Below are 24,286 nucleotides of genomic sequence, written 5' to 3' on the forward strand. Positions count from 1 at the left end.
GGGCCTCAGGGGGCGTGCCCTGCGCGGGCCCCGCCCCTCCAGGGTCCGGGGCGGGCGGGCGGGCGGGCGGGCAGAGCGCGCTTGGCCCGGGTTAAAGAGGCGCGCGGAGGCGGGCGCCGCGCACACTGCCTGTGGCGCGCTGAGGAGCCGCACACGTGTCTCTCAGGGTCCGGCCCCGAGTTCCCCTTGATCCTGACGGCTTGGTGGTCCGGGCTGCCCCCTCGGCTCCTTTGGTGCTCGCCCACCCCTGCCTGCGTGAGTGGGGCCCCACGTAGTTCCCCAAGCTCAGTGGCCGAACTTGGCCGAGCAACTCGGTCCGGGGAGCGGCGCTGAGGGGAGGGGGGACGGGGCACTGCGCATGCGGAGCTCCAAATTCAAACAGCTGTTCCCAGAGGCCGGAGGGCGGGCGGACCGCGAGCCGCTGGGCTAGGGGAGGCTTTCGCCAGGGGGAGGCTGCTCGGGAGCCATGGTGGACCGGGGCCCTCTGCTCACTTCGGCCATCATCTTCTACCTGGCCATCGGGGCGGCGATCTTCGAAGTGCTCGAGGAGCCGCACTGGAAGGAGGCCAAGAAAAACTACTACACGCAGAAGCTGCATCTGCTCAAGGAGTTCCCGTGCCTGGGCCAGGAGGGCCTGGACAAGATCCTGCAGGTGAGTCGCCGCCTGTACCCCGGCAGGGAGCCTGTACCTGGAGGCGGCCGCAGCCCTGGCCAGGCGCAGCTTCGCATCACCCTCAGTCCCCGTGGGGGACGCCACGGAGTTCCCACCGAGGTTCAGGTCGCGGGGCTGTGTCGCCCGCCCGCGGACACGGGGCCCCCCACGCGCGGGACAGAGCGCCCGGGCGACCCGGGTTTCGGGGTGGCTTGGTGTGGGTGTGCGGGCGGATAAAGCCATTTATCTTTCCTTGGAGACGCTCCCGGAGTCCGGGAGCCGGGCCGGGTGCCACCCCTCGCGCCTCCACCTCTGCGCTCCGGAGCCGGTGCCGCGCCCCCCTCCCCCCGGGCGGCTCTAATTCAGGAACTGGAGCCCGGCAGAGAGTGCGGGAGGTGTCCGGGGGTCCGAGCCTGGGCCAGGGGCAGGGGAGGGGCGCGAGCCCACCGGCGGAGGGGCTGGCGGCTGGAATGCTGGGGTCGTGCGCGGGTTTCCGGGAAGGCTTATCTCGCGGAGACATCCCTAAAGGCTTGAGTTAAACTTCGTGCGCGCCGGAGGTTTCACGGGCCAACGAAGCCGGATAGTCCCTCTTTGAGGGGAAGGGGATGCGACACGGTGGGTGTTTGGCGCGGGGATTGTGGGGGCTTACTCCGCATTGGCCTGGAGAGCCTCTTACGGTGCACCAGCCCTGTGGATGGTCTTGACCTCGCTCAGATCAACTAGGGTTGCCGGTACTAGCTGGGACCTTGGGCCAGCTTGGGGACCGAGGTCTTCTAGCCCAGTTTCTTGAGGTCTCAGCATCAGTTATCCCCCACTTCTTGGCCGCAAGGGAGGTCTGATGAGGACAATTTTCATCTACAGGGACTCCCCTGTACTTAGTGCCTCTGTAGCTGGTAGGGTTCATTTTCCAGGGTAACCCCATCAGCCAAGTGAGAAGGAGCTTATCCGAATCCCTCTTTTGCCCCAGGCTGTTGGGAGGTGGAAAAGCCTTTAAGTAGTGGTGCCGCCTCTCCGCCCAGGGTCCCTGGGTGAGCTGCCGGCCAGGCCTGTGCACTGGTGCTCTAAGGAGGCAGGGGTAGGCGCTGGGTTCAGTGTAGGGTTTTAGGGGGGAGTCTCCTGCCTGCAGCGGGTCCTGGGCTGGGGCGTGGAGAGGATGTTTCAAGGTGGTGATTTGGTTGGGCTCCTAATTGCAGAACTTAGGGGATGCTGCGACTTCCCTCTGCCGGGCCTGACTTGGCGGGGAGGGGCCACCTTATGATTTCCCCGGAGGAAACAATTCCTCCAAGAACCAGAGCTTTGTTTAGTTTGCCCAGGGCTAGCTTTGGAGGGGAAGGGTGTGATAGAGCCTTTAGCTGCCCTCGGAGGGCTTCCCTCTTCACCCCTCCTTTGCCACTGCAAGGGAAGGAAGGAAAGAATTCAAGGCTAAATGTGGGAAAATAAACTTCAAAACACAAGGAGGAGGGAAGGGGGGGGGTGGTGTCCAGGGGCTAGGCAGCCGGGTGCAGCTGGTGGTGGTAGCTTTGGAGTCCAGACAGCTTCCTTAAGGTGTTGGAACAAACAGAATGTCTCTTATGTGAGATCCTGCTAAATCAGTCAACAGTTAATCCCCAGAAGTGGGCAGGTAACTTTCAGAGAGAGGATTTGGGCATCAGGCCAGTCTGATTTGGAGACGATTATAGATAAGTTCTTGAACAAGGGCAGCCCTGTCCCCATCCCCAGCTAAAAAAAACAAACAAACAAACAAACAAAAAAAACTGTCAAACCAGCCCTAACTGGGCAAGTCCCCTTCTCCCCTAGGAAAAACCCAAGAGAGGGACAACGGACCAGTGCAAGCATTTGCCAGCGTGTTTTAGACTGTAGAAATCTGCCTTGCTTTGCTTTTTGATCTGTGACTGTGGGCACCGCCTTGGGCCTCAGGAAATTGGTTGAAGGAAAGAAATGAAATGCCCCAAATCTTCTTTCCCATCATCAGGCTGTTTGGGGGTTTTCCACCTGCAGGTCTGTGTTGTAACTGATTCTGAATCGCCTCTTGATCAAGGAAGAGTCTCTAGCTAGGAATTCCTGGTGTGGGAGCTGGGATGTGGCCCGGGGATTTGGGAGGGGAGATGCTGGGATTTGGGAGGGTTTTTCTTATGCAGGAAACTGTTTTCCTACTTTCAGATGCATGAGAAAGGGAGTTAACTCACCTTTCTTTAGAAATACTCCAGGGGTTTTCTGGTGCTTTCTGCCCTGCTCTCGTTGTGGTTTTGAACGGAGGCAAACTTAGGTGGTCTTTCAAGTGCTCAGTGCGCCTGGGAGCGCGTGGTTGCCCTCTTTCCTGCTCATAGAACCATCTTGAACCCTTGCTCTCTAGCGGTCGGTCACACCACCAACCTCTTTGTAAACTGCAGAGGCTCCCCTAGAGGAAGTTCCGGTTAACAGTGCACCTGCTCTGTGCTGGGCACTGTGGGTGGTGTCCTCACTGTGTGACAGAGCACGGGCTGGCTTGGACATTTACCCTTCAAGCTGGTTAATGTGCACTGGCCTTTGTTGAGGTTCCAGTGAGCAGGTATGTGGCCAGCATCGACAGAGCACTGTACCTGCATTGTTGCCCGGCACGGGACTCTTGTCCGGGACTCCAGAGAAATTCAGCCATCAACAAAGGCACAGCGGGAGGCAGAGCCCGGGGGAGAAAGGGACTTCCAGCCTTTGGGATCCGGAGGCCTCACCCACCTTTGCCCTTGCTGTTAGGTACCTGAAGCTCTCCCATTGTTGCTGTGTCAGTGAGCTTAGTAAGTTGTTGAGCTGGACTCTGCTCTGCTGGGGAATTCTATTTTCTATTTCCTCTACAGCAGGCACTGGCACGCAGGCTTCCGCGTGCTGTTGCCCGGCTGACCCGGGCCCCTCCTCTGTTACTGTGTCATGTATCCGTCTGCCCATCTGCACTTGTGGAAGTCCCTTTCCCCAAAACAGGTGAAGGTGACTGCTCTTGTCAACCTTCTGCCGGTGTCGGTTTGCGGTGCTTACAGAACAGGAAGGATTTGAGAGCTCCCCCAAGGGCCACTTGGAAGAGGCACTCTCATGCACTCTTAATCATGATGACCGCCCCTGAGCAAAGGGAAATGTGAAAAAAGATGATACTGCTCAATCATACAGGGCAGAGTCCAGATTTCAGATCTAAGTGTGTCATCTTTCAGAGTACACAGAAATTAGTAAGACTCTATTAATCACTATTTGCAAGCACTGGACAAGGCTCTGGGAGTGGGAATAGAGAGAGTATGGCCCAGCTCAGAGCTGCTGGGGTAAAGGAGAGATATACCCACCTGGAGCAAGCCAGAGGGTGTGGCTACAACTGAGGTGCTCAGGGGGGTGTCTCTGATTTTTTCCTTGACGCCCCTCATTTGTATTTGTTTCAGAGACAGAGTGAGCAGTGTGCTCTCATCCACTCATTCTCTCTCCAAATGCCCACAGCAGCCCCAGGCCCAGCTTGAAGCTAGGAGCCCAGATGTACAACCCAGGTCTCCTGTGTGGGTGGCAGGGACCCACTTACTTGAGCCATCACCTGCTGCCTCCCAAGGTCTGTGTTAGCAGGAAGCTGGAGTCAGGCACCTGGGCTGAGACTGAGTCTAGGCACTCTTGAAGTGGGATGCTGGGTGTCTTAAGCCGCCAGGCTCAACGCCAGCTCCTGGAAAGGTGTCTCAGTGATAGCTGGGTTTAAAAATTTTTCAATTAAAAAAATAACAGATACAAAAATTGTGCAAATTTATGGCAATGATGGATGTCTAATGATGAGCTGAGTCAGGAGGGTCTTTGAGCCTAAGTGAGGTCTTGGGATTAGAAAGTCCTGGCTGGGAAGAGGAGGGAGACGTAGGTCCCAACAGGAGAGTGAGTTGTCCATTTTCCTAGCTGGGGTTTTGTGATGTGGTTCTTGAGATCCCCGCGTCCCTGCAGGGCCTGCCTCTGCTCTGGTCCCCTGCCCTAGCTGACCTGTGGTGGCCCTCATGGCTCCCCTCCTATGCAGTGTGTGCTCCCTGTCTGCTCTGCGTGTCTCCTTTCATTTCCTGCACCCTTCACACTACCCTGCCCGTACTGCGGTCTGCCTACAGTGGTAAGGCGAATTCCGCTTTGAGTCTCTGACATCCTGTTATTAACGCCCGTCCTCCTCCCAAGTTTGATAAATAAAACCACAAGCCCACGATAAAATTACATCTAGCCAAAATGCTTAGAATGCGGCACACTGGGTTCTCTGGGAAACTAAGGGTTAATAAGAACGTTTCCTCCCCCCTCCCACTCTAACACACACACCCTTTGTTTCGAACTTTGTTGGAAATTGTAAAATGCACTGGTCCACTTAACCGCCTTTGTAAGTGAAGGGAACACAATGGACCTTTTGATTATGGGGCACTGTCCGTCTGCATCTTTAGTTTGAGTGTGAATTCTCGGTTCTAGAGTGGGCAGAAGTGCACCGCGGATAAGTTGGGTTTTTTGAGAGGAAATGGACCACAGTCCCCTTCCAAGTGGCTTCTTATTTGTGCTAACTGTTCCGGTTAGAGTTTTAATCATTCAAGCGAGTGTTTATTAAACCAGTTTTGAGAGTTTTAACCACGATTACAGGTGGCACAGGAGTAGAGAAGAGAATTATTGAGGGTAGAGATTTGCAAGTGTTGAAAGGTTTCAGTGTGGGGGGGTTTCTTACAGGACTGGGTACAAAGGAGGTGATGATTGTTGCTTCTAAGTATTTTCCTGGGGTTTTGCCCTATTTATAGTCTGGCGTTTAAAAGAAACACAATCCTCTGGTTTGGGATGCTGTGCTTGGCTGGCCCTGACCTTAGGCCAAAGGCTTTCATCTTGAACTTGGCTGTTTGCTTTCAGATTGGGCTCAGCCTCTGAACTCTGTGGTTGTGTTGGGGTTGGAGGCAGGGAAGTACAAGGCTTTGGGGAGCAGAGGATCCATGCCCCCGACAGAACCCTACAAAGTCAGATGACAGTGCCTCAGCGGTGCTGTAAGGCCTGATGGATGGGATCTGGGGTGATGCCAAGGAGAGGAGAGCAGGGGAGCTAGGCTTGTCTCTTTCTAGTGTTTCTTTTAGGGAGTGGGGAGGGACAAATGAGTCTCTTTCTGAAGTTTCTCTGTGCCCCCTGTACCCTTGGGCTAAGACCCTGTCCAGCCTCCGTGGATGGCCATGTGGCTGGGGGACAGGCAGGGGTCTTCCTCCTCCACACACCTCTGCAGAACCCACCGCTGCTTAAAGACTCATCATCCGAGCCTTGTGCTTGGTGGTTGTGGGGTGGTTGCTGACGGCATGTGCAGGTTTGCTTAGAGCAGTGCCTGCCCCATGGCAGGAGCCCGTTGTTAGCAGCCATGAGCAGAAGCCCTGGATGCCCCTACCCTGCAGTGGGGTGGCCCATGCACGTGAGTTAGGGAATTGCAAAGAATCAGCAAGACCTTCCTAGAGCAGAGGCAAGGTCCACTGTGGCTTTTTTTTTTTTTAATATAAAACAAAGTAAACATAGAATTTGCCATCATAGCAATTTTCAACACTGTACTTTGAGTCTCAGGTGTATATATTCAGATTGTTTTGAAAATGAGCTCCCTTTTGCAAAACAAACTAAACCCATTAAACAGCTCTCCTTTTCCCTCTTCACCCTCTCTGTTGTACTCTCTGTTTCTATGAATTTGACAGCTTCAGAGTATTTCTCTTTTCATATGTGAAATGGTTCAACCACTGTGGAACTACAGTGTGGAGTTTCCTTAGACAATTAAAAACACAACTACCATATGATCAGCAGTCCCACTTCTGGGCATATATCACAAGTTTCTTAAAATTAAATATTCATTTATTCAAAAGACAGAACGACAGAATGAGGAAAATCTTTTTTTATTTTTAAGGATTTATTTGAAAGAGAAAGAAAGAGATCTTCCGGATGCTGGTTCACTCCCCAGATGCCTACAGTAGCTGGAAGTGGGCCAGGCCTAAGTCAGGAGCCCGGAACTCTATCTGAGTCTCCCATGTGGGTGGCAGGGGCCCAATCAGTGCGACCAGCTTCTGCTGTCTTCCCAGGAGCTTTAGCAGGAAACTGGATTGGAAGCAGAGCCAGACTCGAACCCAGGCACTTTGACGTGGGCCACAGGGTCCTAAGTGGCATCTTAACCACTGAGCTGAACACCAGTCCCTCAGCTGACTTTTAAAGAACAGGAAAGAGAGGGAGTAGCGGCCCTTTCTTGCCTGTGGCCCCTGGGGAGGTGTAGCATTGTGCGACCACCCTGCTGGCTGCAGCCCCTAGTAACCAGAGAGGTGAGGGTTAGGGGACATGGCCTTTCTGCGTTTAGCCAAGGAATTTGAACTCCATCAAACTTTGTGCAGTTTTCAAGTTAGGGGAGTGGAGAAAACATCTGAGGCAGTTCCCTCTTCCTTTACAGCTGTTAAGAACTTAGAGCAGTGGAATATTCTCTAACCACGTTTCTGCGGGCTGCCCCTTCCCCCACCATGGATGTTGTGATAAGGACACCTCCCTTTTCCTCCTGATGTGAAGGAGTGCGGGTTTTTCCAGAAAGCTCAGGGAGCCTACAGTTCCCCCTCCCCGCCACAACCCACCACCCTCACGGACCCCCAGCTTTCAGGTGGGGGCACTGGCGTCCTGTCATTAGCCTCTGGGTGGGAAGTGGGAGTCAGGGTGCTTGGCCTCTCATTTGATAACCTCCCTGTGTTGCCCCTTAGTGACTTCTTTATGTTCAAAGCGGGGCATTGTGTTCCAGCTCTACACAGCTGCCTAAGACCTGCAGGTTTTTTGTGTGAAGTTGCCTCCAGCCCCAGACCTCAGAGCCCTGGGCAGAGTGGCCGTGGGAGCACAGAGGGGGCCTCGCTGCTGGCTGTCATCTTTGAGGACCAGAGAGTCTTCAGCCCTCGAGAGCTCCATCGAGCTGGGGAGAGGAAATTGGGCCGTGGTGGGGAAACCCGGAAATGCAGTCCGGAGTGCTGAGCGATGGGCTGCAGATGGTAGAGGCTGGAGAGGTGGATGAGGGTGGGAGGGCCTCAGAGGATTTGGTTCCTGTTTCCCAATGCCTGTAAAAGCCCTTAGCCTTGCGGGCTACTGTGTGCAGGGCATTGGGCGGCCACGTTGCCTGTGTCTGCTTGAACCAGTGCCAAGGAATGGGTATTCCTATTACCCTTGCACAAGGAACTGGAGGGCAGGTCTACATAGCACAGTAGAAGGCTGAGACTCAACTCCCCCTTGCTAACTCAGAGTCTTCAGTCGTGTTCACGAGTGGAGGTATGGTGTGGGCAAGCAACTACCAACTGAGTTACCTGGCCGCAGACTGAGGTGCATCGTCCCCTCGACTCCTCACAGACCCCCTGTGCTGTAGGTGTTGTGACCAGCACTGCCTCATGGTGGAAGCAATAGAATGGACCATAGAAGTTAAATAACTTGTCTGAAGCCATACAGCTAGAATGGGGATTTGCATCCAGAGCTCACGCGCTGAACCACATGGCTCTGTGATAGGCTCCATTGAAGGTGGAAAAAGTAGAACAAGGAAATGGAGATGGGAAAGTGCAGGGCCTGTATGGCGTCCTGAGTCTCGGGTATCTGGTGCTAAGCTTGCAGGAGTGAACTGTGTGACCCGGAAGTTCTCTCTTCACCTGTGAAATAGGATAATATTAGTGCAGTGTCTCCCTCCTGCCCGTGGACACAGTGTAAACATGTGAGAGTGCCTGGTGCATTGAACAGGTGACCCACACTGTAGTACCTGCTGTTTCTCCCGTACCTCATTTCTCTGGGCCCCTTGTTCCTGACAGCTCCCTGCACGCCCACTATGCATTGATCTTCCAAGTGGAGGTGGGGACAAGGGAGGCTGGTAATCCACAGTCTTTCCTAGTGTAGTCATACCTGGTTGCCCATTTTCTGCAGATTAACCCACATCTTTTTCCCCCAAAGAGTTGATGGCCAACCCCTAACATACGGAAGGTTTACCTCTTCCTCCCTGATTCTCAGGGCCAATCCCAGGCCTTGGTTCAATCTTATGGAGAATTCCTGGGTCCAGATGGCCTCAGAGGCCATCACATACTTACAGATGGTGGCCACCCAGGATCTGGAGTCGGAGTTGAGCCCTCACTGGGGACAGACGGCCCCCGCCTTCCCTCCGAGGTCCTGTGCTGGCCGGGACTCTTTGATTGACTGAAATGTGCATTCTTTTTCTTCTCCATCTAAATATTTGGGCTTCCTGCTGAAACATTTCGGCAGGACTGTGTACTTCTGGTGGTTGTCACCTCCCATGCCCCACTGTAATCTGGCAGCAGCTGCTTAGCTGGGCCCCTCCTTCCAGGGGACACTGGCCCCTTGCACTCAGGAGAGAAGCCGTACAGGGCAGTTGGTGGTGGATCAGCCCTGCTCGCTGGCCTAGCTGGTGACTGGCCACGTGGGCTGCCAGGGGCCTTGTCAGCCACATTGAGGGGCCAGGGGGAGTACCTGATGGGCCCACAGTGGACCCCCTCCATCTGTCTGTGGATCCGTTCTTAGAGCTGGGGACGAGGAACCTTATCTGAACCACTGTGTTGGACCAGTGATTCTGACTTGCATTCCAGTTCTGCCTGCATACTGGTTTGTGACAAGTGACCCTCACCCCATCTCACCTCTCTGAAGTCATTCATTCATTCATTCCCTCATTCATTCACTTAGGGAGGCTTAGAGTGCCTGTTCAACTAGGCCCCACTTGGCCGTTTGAGCCCTGTGTGGCCAGTGGCCGTATCTCTACCCCTGAGCCTGCTTTATTACCAGGCCTAACTCTGACATGCTCTGTAGATTTGTGGGTTTTAGTCTTGCTCAGTGATCCGTTGTGCCTGTGTGCCCAGCAGTGTGCCAGGCTCTGAGGGGACACTTCCAGCTGGAAGCCCAGACAGGAGGGGCAGAGCCCCCTGCAAGATGAAGGCAGCAGGAGTTCCGTGGGGAGAGCCAGCCCAGACCCTGAGTCAGTGAAAGGGGCGTGGGTTTTGCCGTGATCAAAATTGATTCCTGCTTCCCCTTCAAACCACAAGAGATGGGGCCTGGGCAAGGATGGGCTGCTGCCTCTTGTTGGACTGACTTATAATTGCATATTTATGGGGTGCAGTGTGCTGATATGCATATGTGATCAAGTCAAGGTAAGTACGTTTCTTTGTGCTGGGAACCTGTGAGAGACACTTTGCTGTGATTTGTGGCACACCAGGACTTGTCCCTCCCATCTCACTGCATTCTGCACCCGGTATCCAACTGCCCATCCACTGTCCCCTCCTCCTGCTCTTCCCAGCCTCTCCTGACTGCTGTTCTGCTGTTTTCTTTGAAATCAGCTTTGTGGTAGCAGTGGGTTATGTGATGTCTGTCTGTGCTTGGCGAGGACAGTCTTTCAAGTCAGCCCTGGGATTTTGTACCCATTCCCCATCTCTACAGATCGTAAGACCTGGAGCCCCTTATTTCGCCTGAACGTGAGGGTGTGCAGGTCATGTGGGAGACGTGTCCATTCCACCCTGTGTAGCGTCCAGCGTGGGTTAACCTTTCAGACCAGCTCTCCTGGTGTGAACCTGTCTTCTCCAGGAACCCCTACCCATGCTGCCGTCCCGGCAGAGCTGACATCCAGTCTCGCGCACGGCCCATGTCTACCGAGCACGTGTGACTATTTGTGTAGTGCATGCAGACTTGCACTCAGACCTGTCTGAGGACTGCTGTGGGGGGAATGAGCCCTGGGCCTTGCCTTTAGGGAATGTCTTGAGAAACCAAGGGTGCAAGTATAGGAGCTGGGGGAGGAAGCCACGCACACATCCTCCTTCCTGTGCTTAACCTGCAGGGCTCTCTGAGCAGGCGCCTGGGGGAAGCCCACACTGTTTGCAGAGCAGAGAAGGGGCCCTCCCCAGTGGATAGCACCTTGGCATGAGTGGAGCACCCTGTCCTGGACACGGGGGAGCAAGAGGATTGGCAGGATGTTGCCTTGGGCACAGAGGGAGTGTGTGACACTACCTGAGAAGTTTGCACATACACAGACTCTGCTCTGGCACTCACTGCCCCCACCCTCACACACACCTTGTCCGTATGCACACCATTCATCGGAGACCTTCATCCTGCGACCCCCTGACATCCTGTGGGCCTGACTCTGGGAGGTCTGGCAGCCGAAAGGCTACCATCCCATTTGCTAGATGGGAAAACAGAGACCTGGTGAGAAATGAGGAGGCTGGGGCAGAGCTGTCTCCAAAGCCAAGGTCAGGTGAATCTAGCAGCTCCGAGCTATGGAGGTTTCTTTGACCCATTTCTCAGCCCCACTTCTAAGCCTACTTCACTCACATCAGAAACCTACTTTCACTCACCTGCTGGGACTGCCTGGGTTCCTCACCTGCCCAGCACACCCCTTCCTGTGATCTTGGGTGCCTGCTTCCCCACCCCACCGTGAGTCCTGGAAGAAGAGGCAGCAGCCGAAAGTGCGGTAAGCCAAAGGCTCAGAAGGAGGATGTTTTTCTGGGCCAACCAGAGCCTGGGGCCGAGAATCTGAGCTCCCTGCTCCCCAGGGAGTTCTTCTAGCCCTATGCTCAGTTCCCTAGGACCCTGCACCCCAGGAGCTGCAGGCTGGGCTTGGAGGTTGGCAGGTACCTCTCCTGGCAATGAACCAGAACGCAAGGCTGCGGGGAGCTTCGTGGTTATTTAACTGGCGTCCAGCTGCCTGGAGTCAAGACCCAGGCCTTGGGAGTTTATGTAAGTTGTCCAAGGTTACTCTGCTCACCAGGGGTGGGGTGGCGGAAGTACAATAAAGGAGCAATTAGAGCTAAGTGGGGGCAATTAGGGGAGGCTTCTTGGAAGCAGTGGCCCCAAAGAGGATGATGATTGGTGGAAAGGTGATTGCCGTACCTCCTAACAGGTGTCCTGGTCACCACAGCCCTCAAGGATCCTGATAGCCAGGTCGTGACCCCAAAACTCACAGCCCTCTGGTGTCTCCTCCCTCAGACAGAGAGCCAAATCCCTGGTAGTGTGAGTTGGCCTCTGCAACCTATGTGAGCTCACCCTCTTTCTGAACCCCTGCCCTTGATGCTGGTGGACCCCCATACAAACTTTGGAGGCCATCTTGCAAGGGGGGAGAGCTGTGCTGTGACCTTCCACAGGAGTAGCAAGTTTCAGCTTGCCCCGAGAACTTCTAGGTCGACTGATAAAGAGATGACTTTGAGGGGCAGAGGCAAGGTCAGGTGCACCTGTCACAGGGCACGCCTGGCTTCTCAGCTCCCCAACTATGGTAAGGGACTATGGGGAATGCCATTCTGTAGTCTGGGCACCTGAAGCAGAGGTTAAATAACAGTCCAGGTCACACACTAGGTTGCTTGAACCCAGGCCTTCTGAGCCCAGGGCTAGAGCTCTATAAGAGCTGCCTGTCATTTTGATGTTGTAGTGCCCTCAACTGTGACCAGCCTTCAGTTCTCCCCTGTATACCCCAGGCTGTGTCTGCACCCAGGAAGTACCCTGTGCACTTGCCTGCTGCCCTTGGCCATGTACCGCTCTGCTCAGCCTTGGGGGTTCTGACACCAAAGCACTGCTGTTTGCTGATCATATTGATCTTACTTAGATTTGTTTGCTAATTTGAACATAAAACATTTTAAAGCAGGAAAACCTGGGTTGTATAAGTGGGTGCTGCCACTTACCCCACCCTTCCTCCTGTCCCACCCCGGCCTTAACAGCCAACCCTAACAGGTCCCTGACCTTTGTTCTTGGTGGGTTTGTAGGTCAGTGGACCCTGAGACTGAAGCCCCCAAGAGAGGATCAGGGAGCTGGAGAGGAGGTGCAGTGGGCCGTTAGCTGTGGGGTTTCCGTCTCAGTCCCCACATGCCCTGCTGCCTCCTGGCTCTCCTCTGGGCTCCCAGGGTTAGCTCATGGCAGGACTCTGGTCTGCATTTTGGGAGGGGACTGCTTAGTCTCCTTTCTAAAGGGGTCTCATGATAGCCCAGATACTGCCTGCCTGGCTAGGCACAAATGGCAGGTTATATCATGTAATATGCCGAGGTCCCTGGGGCTGGCCCGTGTTCACGGACGTTGATTTTGGCTTGAGTGCTGTTTGCCTCCTTCTCCTCCCTTGCCCCTCCCCCAGTGCAGGACGGAAGTGGGCACCTGTTCACAGACCCTTTGGAGGAGAAAGAGCGTCAGTCCCATACCTTTCCCATCCCTCCTGTTCAAATAAAACTCACCTCCCGGGCTGCGGAATGCATCCTGACAGTGTTAGCTTTGGAAGGCTGCCCTTCCCTTCTCAGCATCCCTGCCCCCGACCGAGCAGCGGGTGGGTGGAAGGGCCGCCTCGCGCCAAGGGGATAAGTGCTGAGTGGGCGGAGTGGGGCCCCACTGCTACGGGAGTGTCTGGTCAGCACCTTCCCCGCCAGGGGTAGCAGGAAAGGGGAGGGTGTCCTGGTTAACAGCTTTTCAACACTCCCCCCTTCTCTCCACCCCATGTCCCAGACTGCAGCCTGTTGACCAGAACGAGCAGCTCTGTGATTGTACTCGCCATGTCTCTTGGGCTAAGAGACAGCCAGGGCCTGGGCTGTGTAGCCAGGTCTGCTCACCCACCGCACGCCTCGCAGCTGAGAACTTGCTCACGGAGGCATGTGAAACATAGTGAGTGCCAACCGTATGCCCAGTACTGGTGTAAGCACTGAGGGGGTTTAATGAGAGGTACTGGACATCTTTCCTGCCTTTCCTGTCTGGGGAGGTTGGCGCCGTGCAGTGTGTAGTGAGAGGCATACTGTAGGGCCATTAGGAGCTCCCTCCAAGTGGGTCAAATTCCCCTAGGCTGGGGCTGTTAGGGACAGCTCCCTTGACCTTGGGGTTGCCTGCTTTGGTGCTTTTCACTCTTCCACGGAGGTTTGTGTCTTGTCTGCCCTCCCCCAGCCCCTCGTCACAACACCTGACCAGTGCTCCATTGGAACCCCAACCTGGCACCCTGTTAGGGCAATAATTAAAGAATGTCCTGAAGCTGTCTTTCTGTCTCTGGCCTCTGTCCCAGCAGCCCTCAGACCCAGAGGTGGTGCCATCCCAGCCCTCCCTGGGAAACCGACTGTATTCTCTGGGTGGGGGCCCTGCCTGGCAAGTGCCCCAGCCCTGGCCTCACCCCCCTGCTGCTCAGGTGTACAGTGCCCTCCTGGCTGAGGACACTGTGTGCCCTGTGGCCAGGTCCATAGTTTGCCTGGGGGAAGCGTGCGTCAGCATCCCCCCGGGAGGTGGACCTGTCCAGACCCAGCACAGGCTGTGTGAGGCCAAGGCAGGGCAAAAGCCTTGGGGGCACCTTGGGGTCCTGTTTTGGGTGTTTCCCAGGTTCCCATGTCCACCCAGCCCGCTGCGGAGAGAGAGCTCATAGAGCTCGGTCAGACCTAGCCTCTGTGTTTGGAATAGCCGGGACTGAAGGCGACAGGGTTAGACCCTCCTCCACCTGCTGTGCTTGGGACCATTGTGTGGAAGCCTTAAAGTTTCCCCAGGACGCCAGGCTTCCTGAAGCCAGCTTCCTGTGTGCACCCACGCTCCCACATTCCTCTTTCCCCACGGCGCTGCACACACTACTTAATGTGTGCTTATCCATGGAGGTGGTGGGCCCCGGCCTGTGGTTCGGGAGTTCTTAGACTGGACCTGGGGGCCCTGATGCTGGAGCTGCCCCAGGCGTGGTGATGTTCCTGCTGGTGTTTCTCAGAAATAGGTCTGCATTCTGAGCTGGAATGAAAGTTACACAAACACAAGCTGGGGTGGGGTGGGTGAGGGTGAGGGAGGCAGGGAGGCACGCGATGAAGTGTGGCTCTGTTAGCATTGAGTCACAGAAACTCGATTTAAAAACAGAAGCCAGGCAAGCGCCGAGTCGGGGAGACAGGATTATTCATGGCTTTCTCTTCCTCTGCCTCCCACATTTCCCCCACAGAATGCACTTGTATTGCTTTTATAACAAAGAATTCAATTTCTTTAAGGGAGAGAAATATTTGCATCCACCGTTAGCTGCATCTGCACTGAGAGTTTTTAATGGATGAGGTACACCAAGCACAGAGAGTCACGGTTTCAGCAGAGCCTGATGGGAGCTCACCTCTCTTCGCTAACCACTGAGCAGCCTTTCTGTGGGCCTTCAGTTCAGCTCCCGCAGTGGCAGCTTCCGGGGCAGCAGTCCTGTGAAACACTTCCAACTGAAGGGTCTCAGGGACTAGCTTTGGTCTGCAGGCCCAGAAGTTTGTGTCTCGGCCTGATAGTCCCCAGGAAGAGAGGACGGCTCCCCAGTCCAGATCCCCAGCAGCTGTACCCAGTGTTTGCCAATGTGCTGCATAAGGCAGAGGGTCCCCCCGAGGCCCGTGGACAACCTGGTATGTACCCCGCCCTACCGAGTCCCATGTGAGCCCAAAAGGCCCTGCCTTGTCCCATGGATTAGCAAAACCCAGGAAATGGGACCGGCGCTGTGATGTAGCTGGTAAAGTTGCTGCCTGCAGTGCTGGCATCCCATATGGGTGCTGGTTCGAGTCCTGGCTTCTCCACTTCCAATCCAGCTCTCTGACCTGAGAAAGCAGTGGAAGATGGCCCAAGTCCTTGGGCCCCTTCGCCTGCATGGGAAGACCCGGAAGAAGCTCCTGGCTCCTGGCTCCTGGCTTTGGATTGGCACAGTTCTGACCATTGTGGCCATTTGGGGAGTGAACCAGTGGAGGAAGACCTCTCTCTCTCTCTGCCTTTCCTTCTTTCTCTGTGTAACTCTGACTTTCAAATAAATAAATAAATCTTTAAAAAAAAAAAAAAAAACAGGCAGGTGATGGCCACACATGTCATTCAGAGGCAGGGCTGTGCTGTGGAGAGTGGCCTGAGGCTTGGGGCAATGCCAGGGTCCAGGGAAGGCAGACACTAGCTAGGGGATCATGTTGGGTGGGAGGTGCCTAATATATACTCTGCAGCCCATGTGTGGGCTATATTGTCTGTATGGTAGTCTATGCGCTCGCATGCCCCTGTGGAATTTTACTTCTTAATGTATTTCTAATTGCATGGCTGTTTAAATAAAAAGGATTGAGTTCCTCTGAGTGCATTTTTTTTTTTAAGAAGAGTTACAGAGAGAGAGAGATCTTCCATCCACTGTTTCACTCCCCAAATGGCCAAAAGGCCAGTGTTGGGCCATGCCAAAGTGAAGAACTCTATCCAAGTCCCCCATGTGGGTGGCAGGAGCCCAAACACTTGGCCCGACTTCTGCTGCTTCCCCAGGTGCATCAGCAGGGAGCTGGATTGTAAGTGGAACTGTGCCCATATATGGGATGCTGGCTTTGCACACTGCACCCCCACGCCAGCCCTCACTGAGCACATTTCACAGTGGCTCCCTGGTCACCTGCAGCCATGCAGATGGAGAGCAGAATGGTCTTATCTCTTGGGGTTTCTTACTGTCTACCCAGAGCTTTGCTCCGTGTCCAGTCAGCCTTCGTTCCTGCTGTGCGGTTGGAGAGCTGACAGCCTGACAAGGCGGAAGGGGGCTGGCCTGAGAATCCTGGGGCTGGGGCTGTAGGCACTGCCCAGGTGCGCACACCTCCCATCCAGGTGGCAGAGTATGCAGATGCCGTGGGACCGCCTCGTCCCCCAGCACACTCAGATGGGTCTTCCTTGGCCCACTCTCTTTGCCACGGGCATAGACTGTCGAATCCTTTTTCATGGCTCTGCCTTGTAGTTCACGTTCCTTCTACTCGCTTGCTCCGGCCTTCTCCCTTAGCCGACTGTGCCCCCCATGCCCCCAGGAGGGAAGCCTGTGTCCTCACCTGCCTGAAGTGGTTGGGTGAGTATACCTGCTACCTGGGCACCTCTCCCCTCCAGGATGAGTATGTCTTCCCTCTATGAATCTGGAAGGAATGAAAGAAGAGACTTAAGTTTTCAGGGGTTTTCCAGTATATTTCTAGGGTCCATGGTGGGGTTCTGGGCCAGGGAAGGCGGAAGGCCCCAGGGTGAGCATAGGGGAAGGGGTGAGTGCAGCTTTTAGTAGGGGGAGCACCTGACTGGGAGGTTGCTCTGGTTCTAGTTTGTTCCTGTCTTTTAAGCTCCAGTTTCCCCAGCTGTGTTGGGACTTCTCGCCCTGCTTCGTGCCCAGCCTACTTGAACTTGAAAGGGGCAGGACGCTTTGCTGGCCTCATGGCTAGTTTGTCCACTGCGTTCCATACTGTCTTTTCATGTAATTCTTGCCTTTCTGCCTGCCTGCCTGTCCCTGGTTAGGCTATGCCAGGGCCTCTATCTTGCACTGCCTTTGTTTTGCCTGGGGTCTTGGCACTTGTTGGTGCTCAACAAATAAAAACCCAGTTGGCCCTGCCCTGAGCTCGGAGACTCTGTGACTCTGGGTCGGGGGCTGGTGTCTGGCTGCATGTGACATTTGCAGCAGGCTTGCACAGGCACACTTTTGTCCCTTCAGTGAGGGAGATGGCCCAGGAGCCCTGAGGGGCAGTGGAGGTGAAGAGAGCCCTTGTTCTCCCCTCGCCCTCTGCCCCGACCCCGCCCTTCCTGGGAAGTGACCAGGAGCCTCATTTTGACATACAGGGGAGTGCAGGCTGGGAGCTGGGTCCTCAGTGGCCCACGACACAGGGGCTTGCTTCCCCAGGCCTGGGGGTACATGGGCCTGTCTGGGTCAGCCAAGCTCCTGAAGCAGCCACCCTGTTACCAGTACAGGAGCTGAGTTCTGCAGGGGCTTGGGCTGCAGCCACCCAGATGGGTTCTGCTGCCCTGCCTGACCCGGGCTGGCGTGGGTGGTGTTTATTTTCCCTTCTTTCTGCCTCCCCCAGCCACACACGCACACCTCATCCTTACCCCCAGTGACCCTGGGTGCAGTTGGTAAACTTGAAGCTTATGAATGGGAGCTTTCTCTCACTTGCTAGGCTCGTCTTCCAGCCTTTTGATCCATAAGCCTGAGAATCAGTGGGAAGGTGATGTTGTTCCCATGTTACAGATGAAGAAACTGAGGCAATGGTGTAGTCCATGCTGCGCCAGCCTGCTGGTCAAACATTCTGCCCAGGCAGGTGCTGGGGGTTAAACAGGCTTGGAAAATGTGCTTGTGGAAGGGAGCGAGGCTTCCCAGTGGGGCTGTGTTGTGTCTCAGAGTTAAGGTCCTTGCTGTGATGGTGGGAGTTTCCATTTCCTGTTGCCTGGCCTGGTCCTGGGCCCCAGGTTGGTGGGGGCAGGTGGGTGGGAGGTTTTTCCAACCCCTCCACCCCTCACCCCTCACCTCAGCGCAGCCTCTCTGTCCTTGGAAGGGCGGGCTGTGTTTTTCCATACCTTCAGCACAAAACAGCCCTGTGTTTCTTAACCCGGGTCACACCCGACTCCCCAGTCAGCCAGGGTGGGAGGAGGGCGGGGGACCATCCACTGGGAAAGGCCGGGCCTGGTTGTGTCGCCGTGGCGGGGCTGGTGAGTGGTCAGGGGGCACCAGCCATGTGCATCAGGCCACCCTCCTCTCCCGCACTCTCTGGGGGGGTCCTCTGTGTGCCACATCCCTGTTTTGATCTCTAGGGGGAGCGTCAGTGGCCGGAGCCTCTGCTGTATGTAACTGGGTCTGGGGCAGGGGAGTCTGAACTCCAAAACAAAGATCCCTTTGCATCCTGGCCAGTGATTCAAAGTTGTGTGGGCATCGTGGCCTTGGCCCTGGCCTCTGGTTGTGACTCAGTCTTCTGGTGGGTTGGAATCTGGAATTTGGGAGACCATCACGGCAGAAAGCTCCCCCACCTGGCCAAGGGGGTCATTGGTCCCAAGATGCCTATGCTGGGCTGCTGGTAGTTTCTTGTACAATTTATTCCAGGGAGGATGCAAGCCAGCTGTTGTCTGTCTCCTGCCGGAGACTGAACAAAAGGAAATGGGCTTGGACTGCAGCCGGAGGGATTTAGGTTAGAGCCAGACAATAAGGAAGGATTTCGTGACAGGTGGCTGGCTCTCGGGAGGATCCTGCAGGGAGCTGTGTTGAGAGGCATGGGGATGAGGTGATGCTTGGAGAATGGGTGGATGAGAAGGCCAGTGCCGCCTCGGATGAGCTCCTGAGGGGTGGTATATGATTGGCAGGTAGGGAGGTTTCCCTCCCAGGAGCGACACTGAGCGCCCCACCTGTGGGAGCAGTTGGCTGCCACTGCTCTGCTTCGTTAATTAGTGAAGAGGTTTACAGTTTAACCATTTGATCATCCCAAACCAATTATAATAAACAGGCAGGTTTGATTATCCCTTATCAGAACTGCAGCCTGAGATGATGGTGGGCAGTTACTTATTACCCAACACTGCCAGCCACAGGCCAAGGGCGAGGGGCAGCCTTGGAAGAGCGGGTGGGGGAATTGGCTGGGGTGCCCGGGGCATCCTGGCTGGACAGCCTCAACCCTTCTCGAGGGTATGACCTGGAGGGGTGAAGGTGGCAGGGGATGGGGAGCAGCCTTCTTCCCTTGGAGGTCAGGAGTTGGGGTGTTGGCTGTGGGGAGCCCTATGCTTAGAGAAGCCCCTGCAAGAGGGCTCTGGGTGGCAGGCAGCTGTGTCCAGGGGAAGCAGCGGCATGCATGGGGAGACCTGCCGCTTTGGGCCTGCATTGGACACCCCTTGGCCTCCACCCACACCCCTTCCCACCTGCCTGCCTCCTTCTCTGGCATCCTGGTGGTTCCAAAGTCCGAGGGGGAAAGGCCATCAGCCCTGGTTTGACTGGCGAGCAGCTGTCAGGGCTTCCTGCCACAGTCAGTAGAGCCAGCGACTTAAAGGGCAGCCCCTGAAGGCACACGTCTCAGAATCTCTGTCATTCATTTGCAAGCACAGAGAGTCTGCCAGAGCCAGGTCCTGTAGAGTGAACAAGGCGCGAGTGAAACCCCTGCCTTCAGAGCTGCCGGCCCACTTGGAAGAGAAACCATAGGCCAGATATGCCGACACCTGTTAGAATGTTATGTAGCAATACGTGCAGTGAGGAGAGGGACTGGATAGGGGTGGGTGTTTCCTGTTCTGGAAGGGGTGACACCTGTGGGGGAAAACCTGATGGAAGTGAGAGAGCCGTGGGAGGACACCTGCAGCAGCACAAGGAGTGGGTGCTGCTGAGCCACAGGGACTGTCCCATGCACGGGGAAGGTGAGGGCCCTGCAGTGGGCACAGACCCGTCAGCAGGAGGCTGACCCCCCCAGGCCCGCTGCTCTGTCCACTCCTTTCTTCCTGGAACATGCCCCGTGTCCTCAGCACCAAGCCAGTGCAGTCATGGTCCTCTTGTTTAACAGATCCAGAAAGTTCAGCTGGGAAGAGGGGGGTAGGACACGCCCAGGTGCTCTGCAGGTGGGTGCCGGGGTTGGGATTGGAACCCAGGTGTGTCTGTTCCTAAAGCCCAGGCCCTCTGTGTTCGTGCTGTGATTTTGCCGTGGACTCTCCACCCCTGCTTGTGTGTCCCCTGGCAGGCCTGGGCTCTGGAGGCCAGGGAGCAAGCTGGCACGTGGCAGGGCAGCTGGGCAGCGATGCTGCAGATCCTCCCCGGCTCGTGTGCCCGGGCTGGGGAGATGGCGAGTCAGCAGTTCCTGTGACCTCCTTTGTGGCCTGCTCCGAGGGCTGTTTTTAGAAACCTGAAGTGCTGATGACTTCCTGGGTTTGCTCCTCCACCCCTCCTTAAGCTGAGGGTAAACCCAAGAGCGTCTCTGGGGCATGGGTTAGGGAGCCTGAGTGTATGCTGACTGTAAATAGCAGTGGGAATTAACCCCTAGGTGTGACTGCCTAGCCCTCACGGCTCTGCCTGTCACCTGTGTCTTTCTGGCACCTGTCCTGCTTGCTGGGGTTGGCATGCCTTAGCTCATTCCCAAGGCTGGAGAGGGATGGTCTGGTTTCACTGTGGAAACAGCCAATGGCTGAGAGACGGGCTTCTGGCAAGTTCTACTCTGCACCTGGTGCTCTCCATCTTGCTATGTAGATTTTTTAAAATTTATTTTTATTTTATTTATTTTTATTTTACTTGAAAGGCAGAGTCACAGAGAGAGAGCGAGAGGGAGAAGGAGAGACAAATCTTCCACCTGCTGGTTCACTCCCCAAATGGCTACAGCAGCAGGGACGGGGCCAGGCTGAAGCCAGGAGCCAGGAGCTTGTTCGGGTCTCCCACATGAGTACAGGGGAGATGGTCCAAACAGTGGGCCATCCTCTGTTGCTTTCCCAGGCACATTAGAAGGGAGCTGGATCGGAAGTGGAGCAGCCAGAACTCAGACCAGCGCCCATATGGGCTGCAGGCAGTGGCGTTACCTGCTATGTGTGGCTTTGACTGTGTCACTAGGCTTCTATGCAGGTTCTTCACCTCTCGACAGTAATGGCTGCTGTACCTGGTTGCCCTGCAGGGTCTTGTGCATCCATGAAATTGTGGTGGAGGAGTTACAGGAATGGGAAATGCATGGTGAACTTGGGACTTGGGGTGTCGGAAGCCAAATCGGGCTCCGGCAAACCTTGTCATGGAAGAGTAAATGGGGCTATTGAGGATCGCCAGCCCACCTGGAAAGCACAGTGAGACTCCAGCCAAATCCAGTGCAGAGGCCTCTGGGGACCCACACTCTTAAGGGAGAGGGAGGAGAGGAGGCTATTGTGTCGGGCTCGGCAAGCTCTGGGGGCCAGGCCAAGACCATCTCCTGCCCTTGCTCGTGTTGTTGACCCAGTAGTTGGGAGGTGCCTCTTGGCATCAGTCAGGGCAGGGATGAGGGCCAGGCTCCAGCATGGAAGATAGGGCACAGCCACCAGCACAGGGCTAGGGACCGGGCGCGTCTGGGCAAGGCAGTGGTTATGACTTGGGGGTTGGAGAGGCTGCAGGTGGATGATGCCCCCTTGTCATTTAAGCCTTATCTCCCCTCCCTGGCCTGAGTCCTTTGCAGAGTGAGGTAGGGTAGATTTTGAGGGCAGGGCTCCAGGGAGCATTTGTGTGTGTGTGTGTGCGCGTGCACATGTGTGTGTTTGGGAGGGAAGGGCTCTTTCTTGCTCCCCAGGGTCAGTTCTCAGGCAGGCAGTGGTACGATGGGCCCAGGAGGGGGCTTGCAAGGCCCCCTGTGCCCACACACCCAGGGGTTTCTGGCGTGGCTCATTGAAACTGCTTGCTATGGTTCTGTGCTAACTTCAGCCCCACCAGCCCACTACTGTTTGCTTTAGCCGAGCGTCAGCCCTCCCAGGTCAGCCAGTCCCTGCAAAGCTCTGCCCTGGGCTCAGCTCTCACGGGAGGGGCCCCTGGCTGTGAGGGGGGGTGACTGTCCCAGGCCTGAGAACAATGAGTGCAGGGTCACCTGGCTTGTTTTCTTTGTCCCTCCCAGGGGAGGACAGGGCTCCCAGGCCTGTGAAAGTCGGAAACCCAGAGGTTTCTGCTGAAAACCTGCTCCCATCTGGCACGGGCTCACCGCCGTGAGCGTGAGACCCAGCGCTGCCTCGGGCTCTGCAGGGACTGCCGCGCAGTGGCCAGGAGGGCGGGCGAGGAGTGGACTGTGGCACGTGTGTGGGTGCCCGTCCTGCAGAGCACTGACTTGGGTGGGGCTGGACTTGGTCCCTAACAGGGAGGGCAGATGGTCAGGGTGTTGGGCAGCGGTGTCCACGTGTGGCTAGATGTTAGAATCACCTGGGGTGCAGGGTGACCATCTTCATTCGCGGACGTGGCCCCAGACTATTTGTGTCGCAGTTTCTGGGGCTCCTCCAGGTGACCGTGGTGTACAGTCCAAGTTAAGCAGCCGCAAGGGACAAGTAGTTCCTCTTCATTCACGGCGTCACTTTCTGTGGCTTCAGATGCCAGTGTGGTAACCAGGGACCAAAAGCATGAGATGGAAAATTCTAGAAACAAACAGTTCCTAAGTGTTAAGCTGTGAACCAGTCTGAGCTGTGCGATGGAATTGTCCTGCCTGGGCGTGAATCATCCTCTTTGTCCAGCACATCCCGTTAGTCACTTGGTAGCAACCAGGTTATCAGATCAGCTGTCACGGGATGGCTGTGCTTGGGTTATATATAGGGTTTGTGTACCTTGCGTGATTTCTGGCATCTTCTGGGGGTCATTTATTTGGAACCTATCCCCAACGGGTCGGGGGGCCCCTTTTAGCGACCCCTAGAGTATGCAGTGAGGTGTACCTTGCATACTGAATGGTGTGCCTCGCATAAGGTGGTTGCCTACACTTCTGGGGCTTGGGGGTTTAGTTCAGTTGTGACCAATAGAGTATGGGAGGGAGGTGGGGAGCAGAGTTTGTACACAGCCCCACCTGTGATAATGTGGGCTGAGCAGCCACAGGCCAGGCCCTGGGCATATTACATCTAGGACCAAAGAGGAGTTAGGAGAGAGGGTCTCCTCTCCAAACTGCTGGACTGTGCGAGAAACAGAAGGAAAGCTCGGGTGAGTCTGGGAATGGGGCACTCGACCCGGAAGCCTGACCCTCTGAGGTTCTGAAGGGGCTGGAGCTGGTGGCCAGTGAGCTGAGTCCTAGGAGTGAAAATGCGTTTTCTTGAACGTGCTTTAGAGTGATGGGATCAGGGAGTTATGGGGAAGAGCCCCTGGACTTGCTCAGAATTCATGAATTTTAGAGAGGTGTCACCTACCCAAGTAGGAGACTCCAGTAGTCATAGTCTAGCCTCATTTAACAGAAGGAAGTAGTCAGGGATCAAAGGTTCTTGGAAAATTTCAAGGTTCTTGTAGAACTGAGCTGGACCTGGGACTTCGGACCCTGTATCAACATCCTAGAGCATGGCAGAGTCGCCAACGATTGATTTGTCCGTCCTTCCCTCTGCTACAAACATGATACATACTCTATGCAGGTGCTGGAGCAAACCTGAAAGTGCAGGTAAGCAGGTTAACAGAGTCCAATTTACAGCCGCCCAGCTCTGATCATAAGGGGGACTTGGTGTGGCCTCTGCCCCCAGACACCCACTGCTTCCCTGGGAGAGAGCCCAAGCAAGCTGGGCCTGCAGCTGGAGGAGGTATCAGGGTGGCACCACTGGGCTCTTGCCAATACCTTGCTCATAAACTCCAGCTGCCCTGGGAGCCACACCCTGGTCACCTGGGCTGGCAGGGGAGGGCAGCAAGGAAAATACCGAGAATTCCTTCTCCTGCCACGCGCACTCCCTTAGACAGGAAGGAGAAAGCTGAGCCCAGCGCCCCACACCTCCTGTCCACTGGACCCCGTCACCCCCACCAAGACAGCCACTGCACATTAGAATTGTCCTGGATTTTTAAAAGCCAAGCCCAGTGAACAGGATATCTGCATCTGGGGCCGGGGCACGATGCGTTCTGCCTCCTTCCGTGTCTGCAGGTGTAGCACCTGCAAATTCAGTCACTCTTGGGTAGAAATGCGTCTGAACCGAGTGCCCAGCTCTCTTTACTTGTCATTATTCCTAAACTCTACAGCGTAACAACTGTGTACAGGGCACTTATGTTGGAGAAAGTCACCTGGAGATGGCTTTGTAAGTCACCAGACTTCCAGCTAGAGGATGTGAGTACCTTCTATGCAAACACTACACTGTTTGATGGAAGGGATTTGAGCACCTGAAGATTGTGCTAACCAGAGGGGTCCTGAAAACTGGCCCCTCCCCCCCGCAGATATTGTGTTTATTTCAACTCGGGTGATTTCACTGGGCAGTCCATCCTGGGCTGGGGGCTTCCATGGCTGTGTGGTGTCTAAGTCACTTAGCCTTAAAGAAATAGTTTGACAAGTTAGGTCTGTCTGGGATGGAAAATGAAAGGAAGAGATTGTA

At 55.4% G+C, this 24,286-nt stretch overlaps 1 protein-coding gene across 2 annotated transcripts in view; it reads left to right on the top strand.

Moving 5' to 3' along the window:
* The first annotated feature begins 71 nt into the window (after window positions 1-71).
* Window positions 72-24,286, top strand: part of KCNK5 (potassium two pore domain channel subfamily K member 5) — a 38,544-nt gene continuing 14,329 nt past the window's right edge. Inside the window, exons 1-2 of one of the 2 annotated variants that reach the window (XM_017344780.4) lie at window positions 72-255; window positions 540-652. Coding sequence is in view for 1 of the 2 variants with exons in the window: in NM_001082705.2 (NP_001076174.1) it covers window positions 467-652 (186 nt within the window). In the remaining variant the exon portion in view is untranslated. 2 annotated transcript variants of the gene reach the window in all.

This window comes from Oryctolagus cuniculus, chromosome 5 (genome assembly GCF_051225735.1).
Source record: "Oryctolagus cuniculus isolate XC-2025 breed Fujian yellow rabbit chromosome 5, ASM5122573v1, whole genome shotgun sequence".
Classification (NCBI taxonomy): domain Eukaryota; kingdom Metazoa; phylum Chordata; class Mammalia; order Lagomorpha; family Leporidae; genus Oryctolagus; species Oryctolagus cuniculus.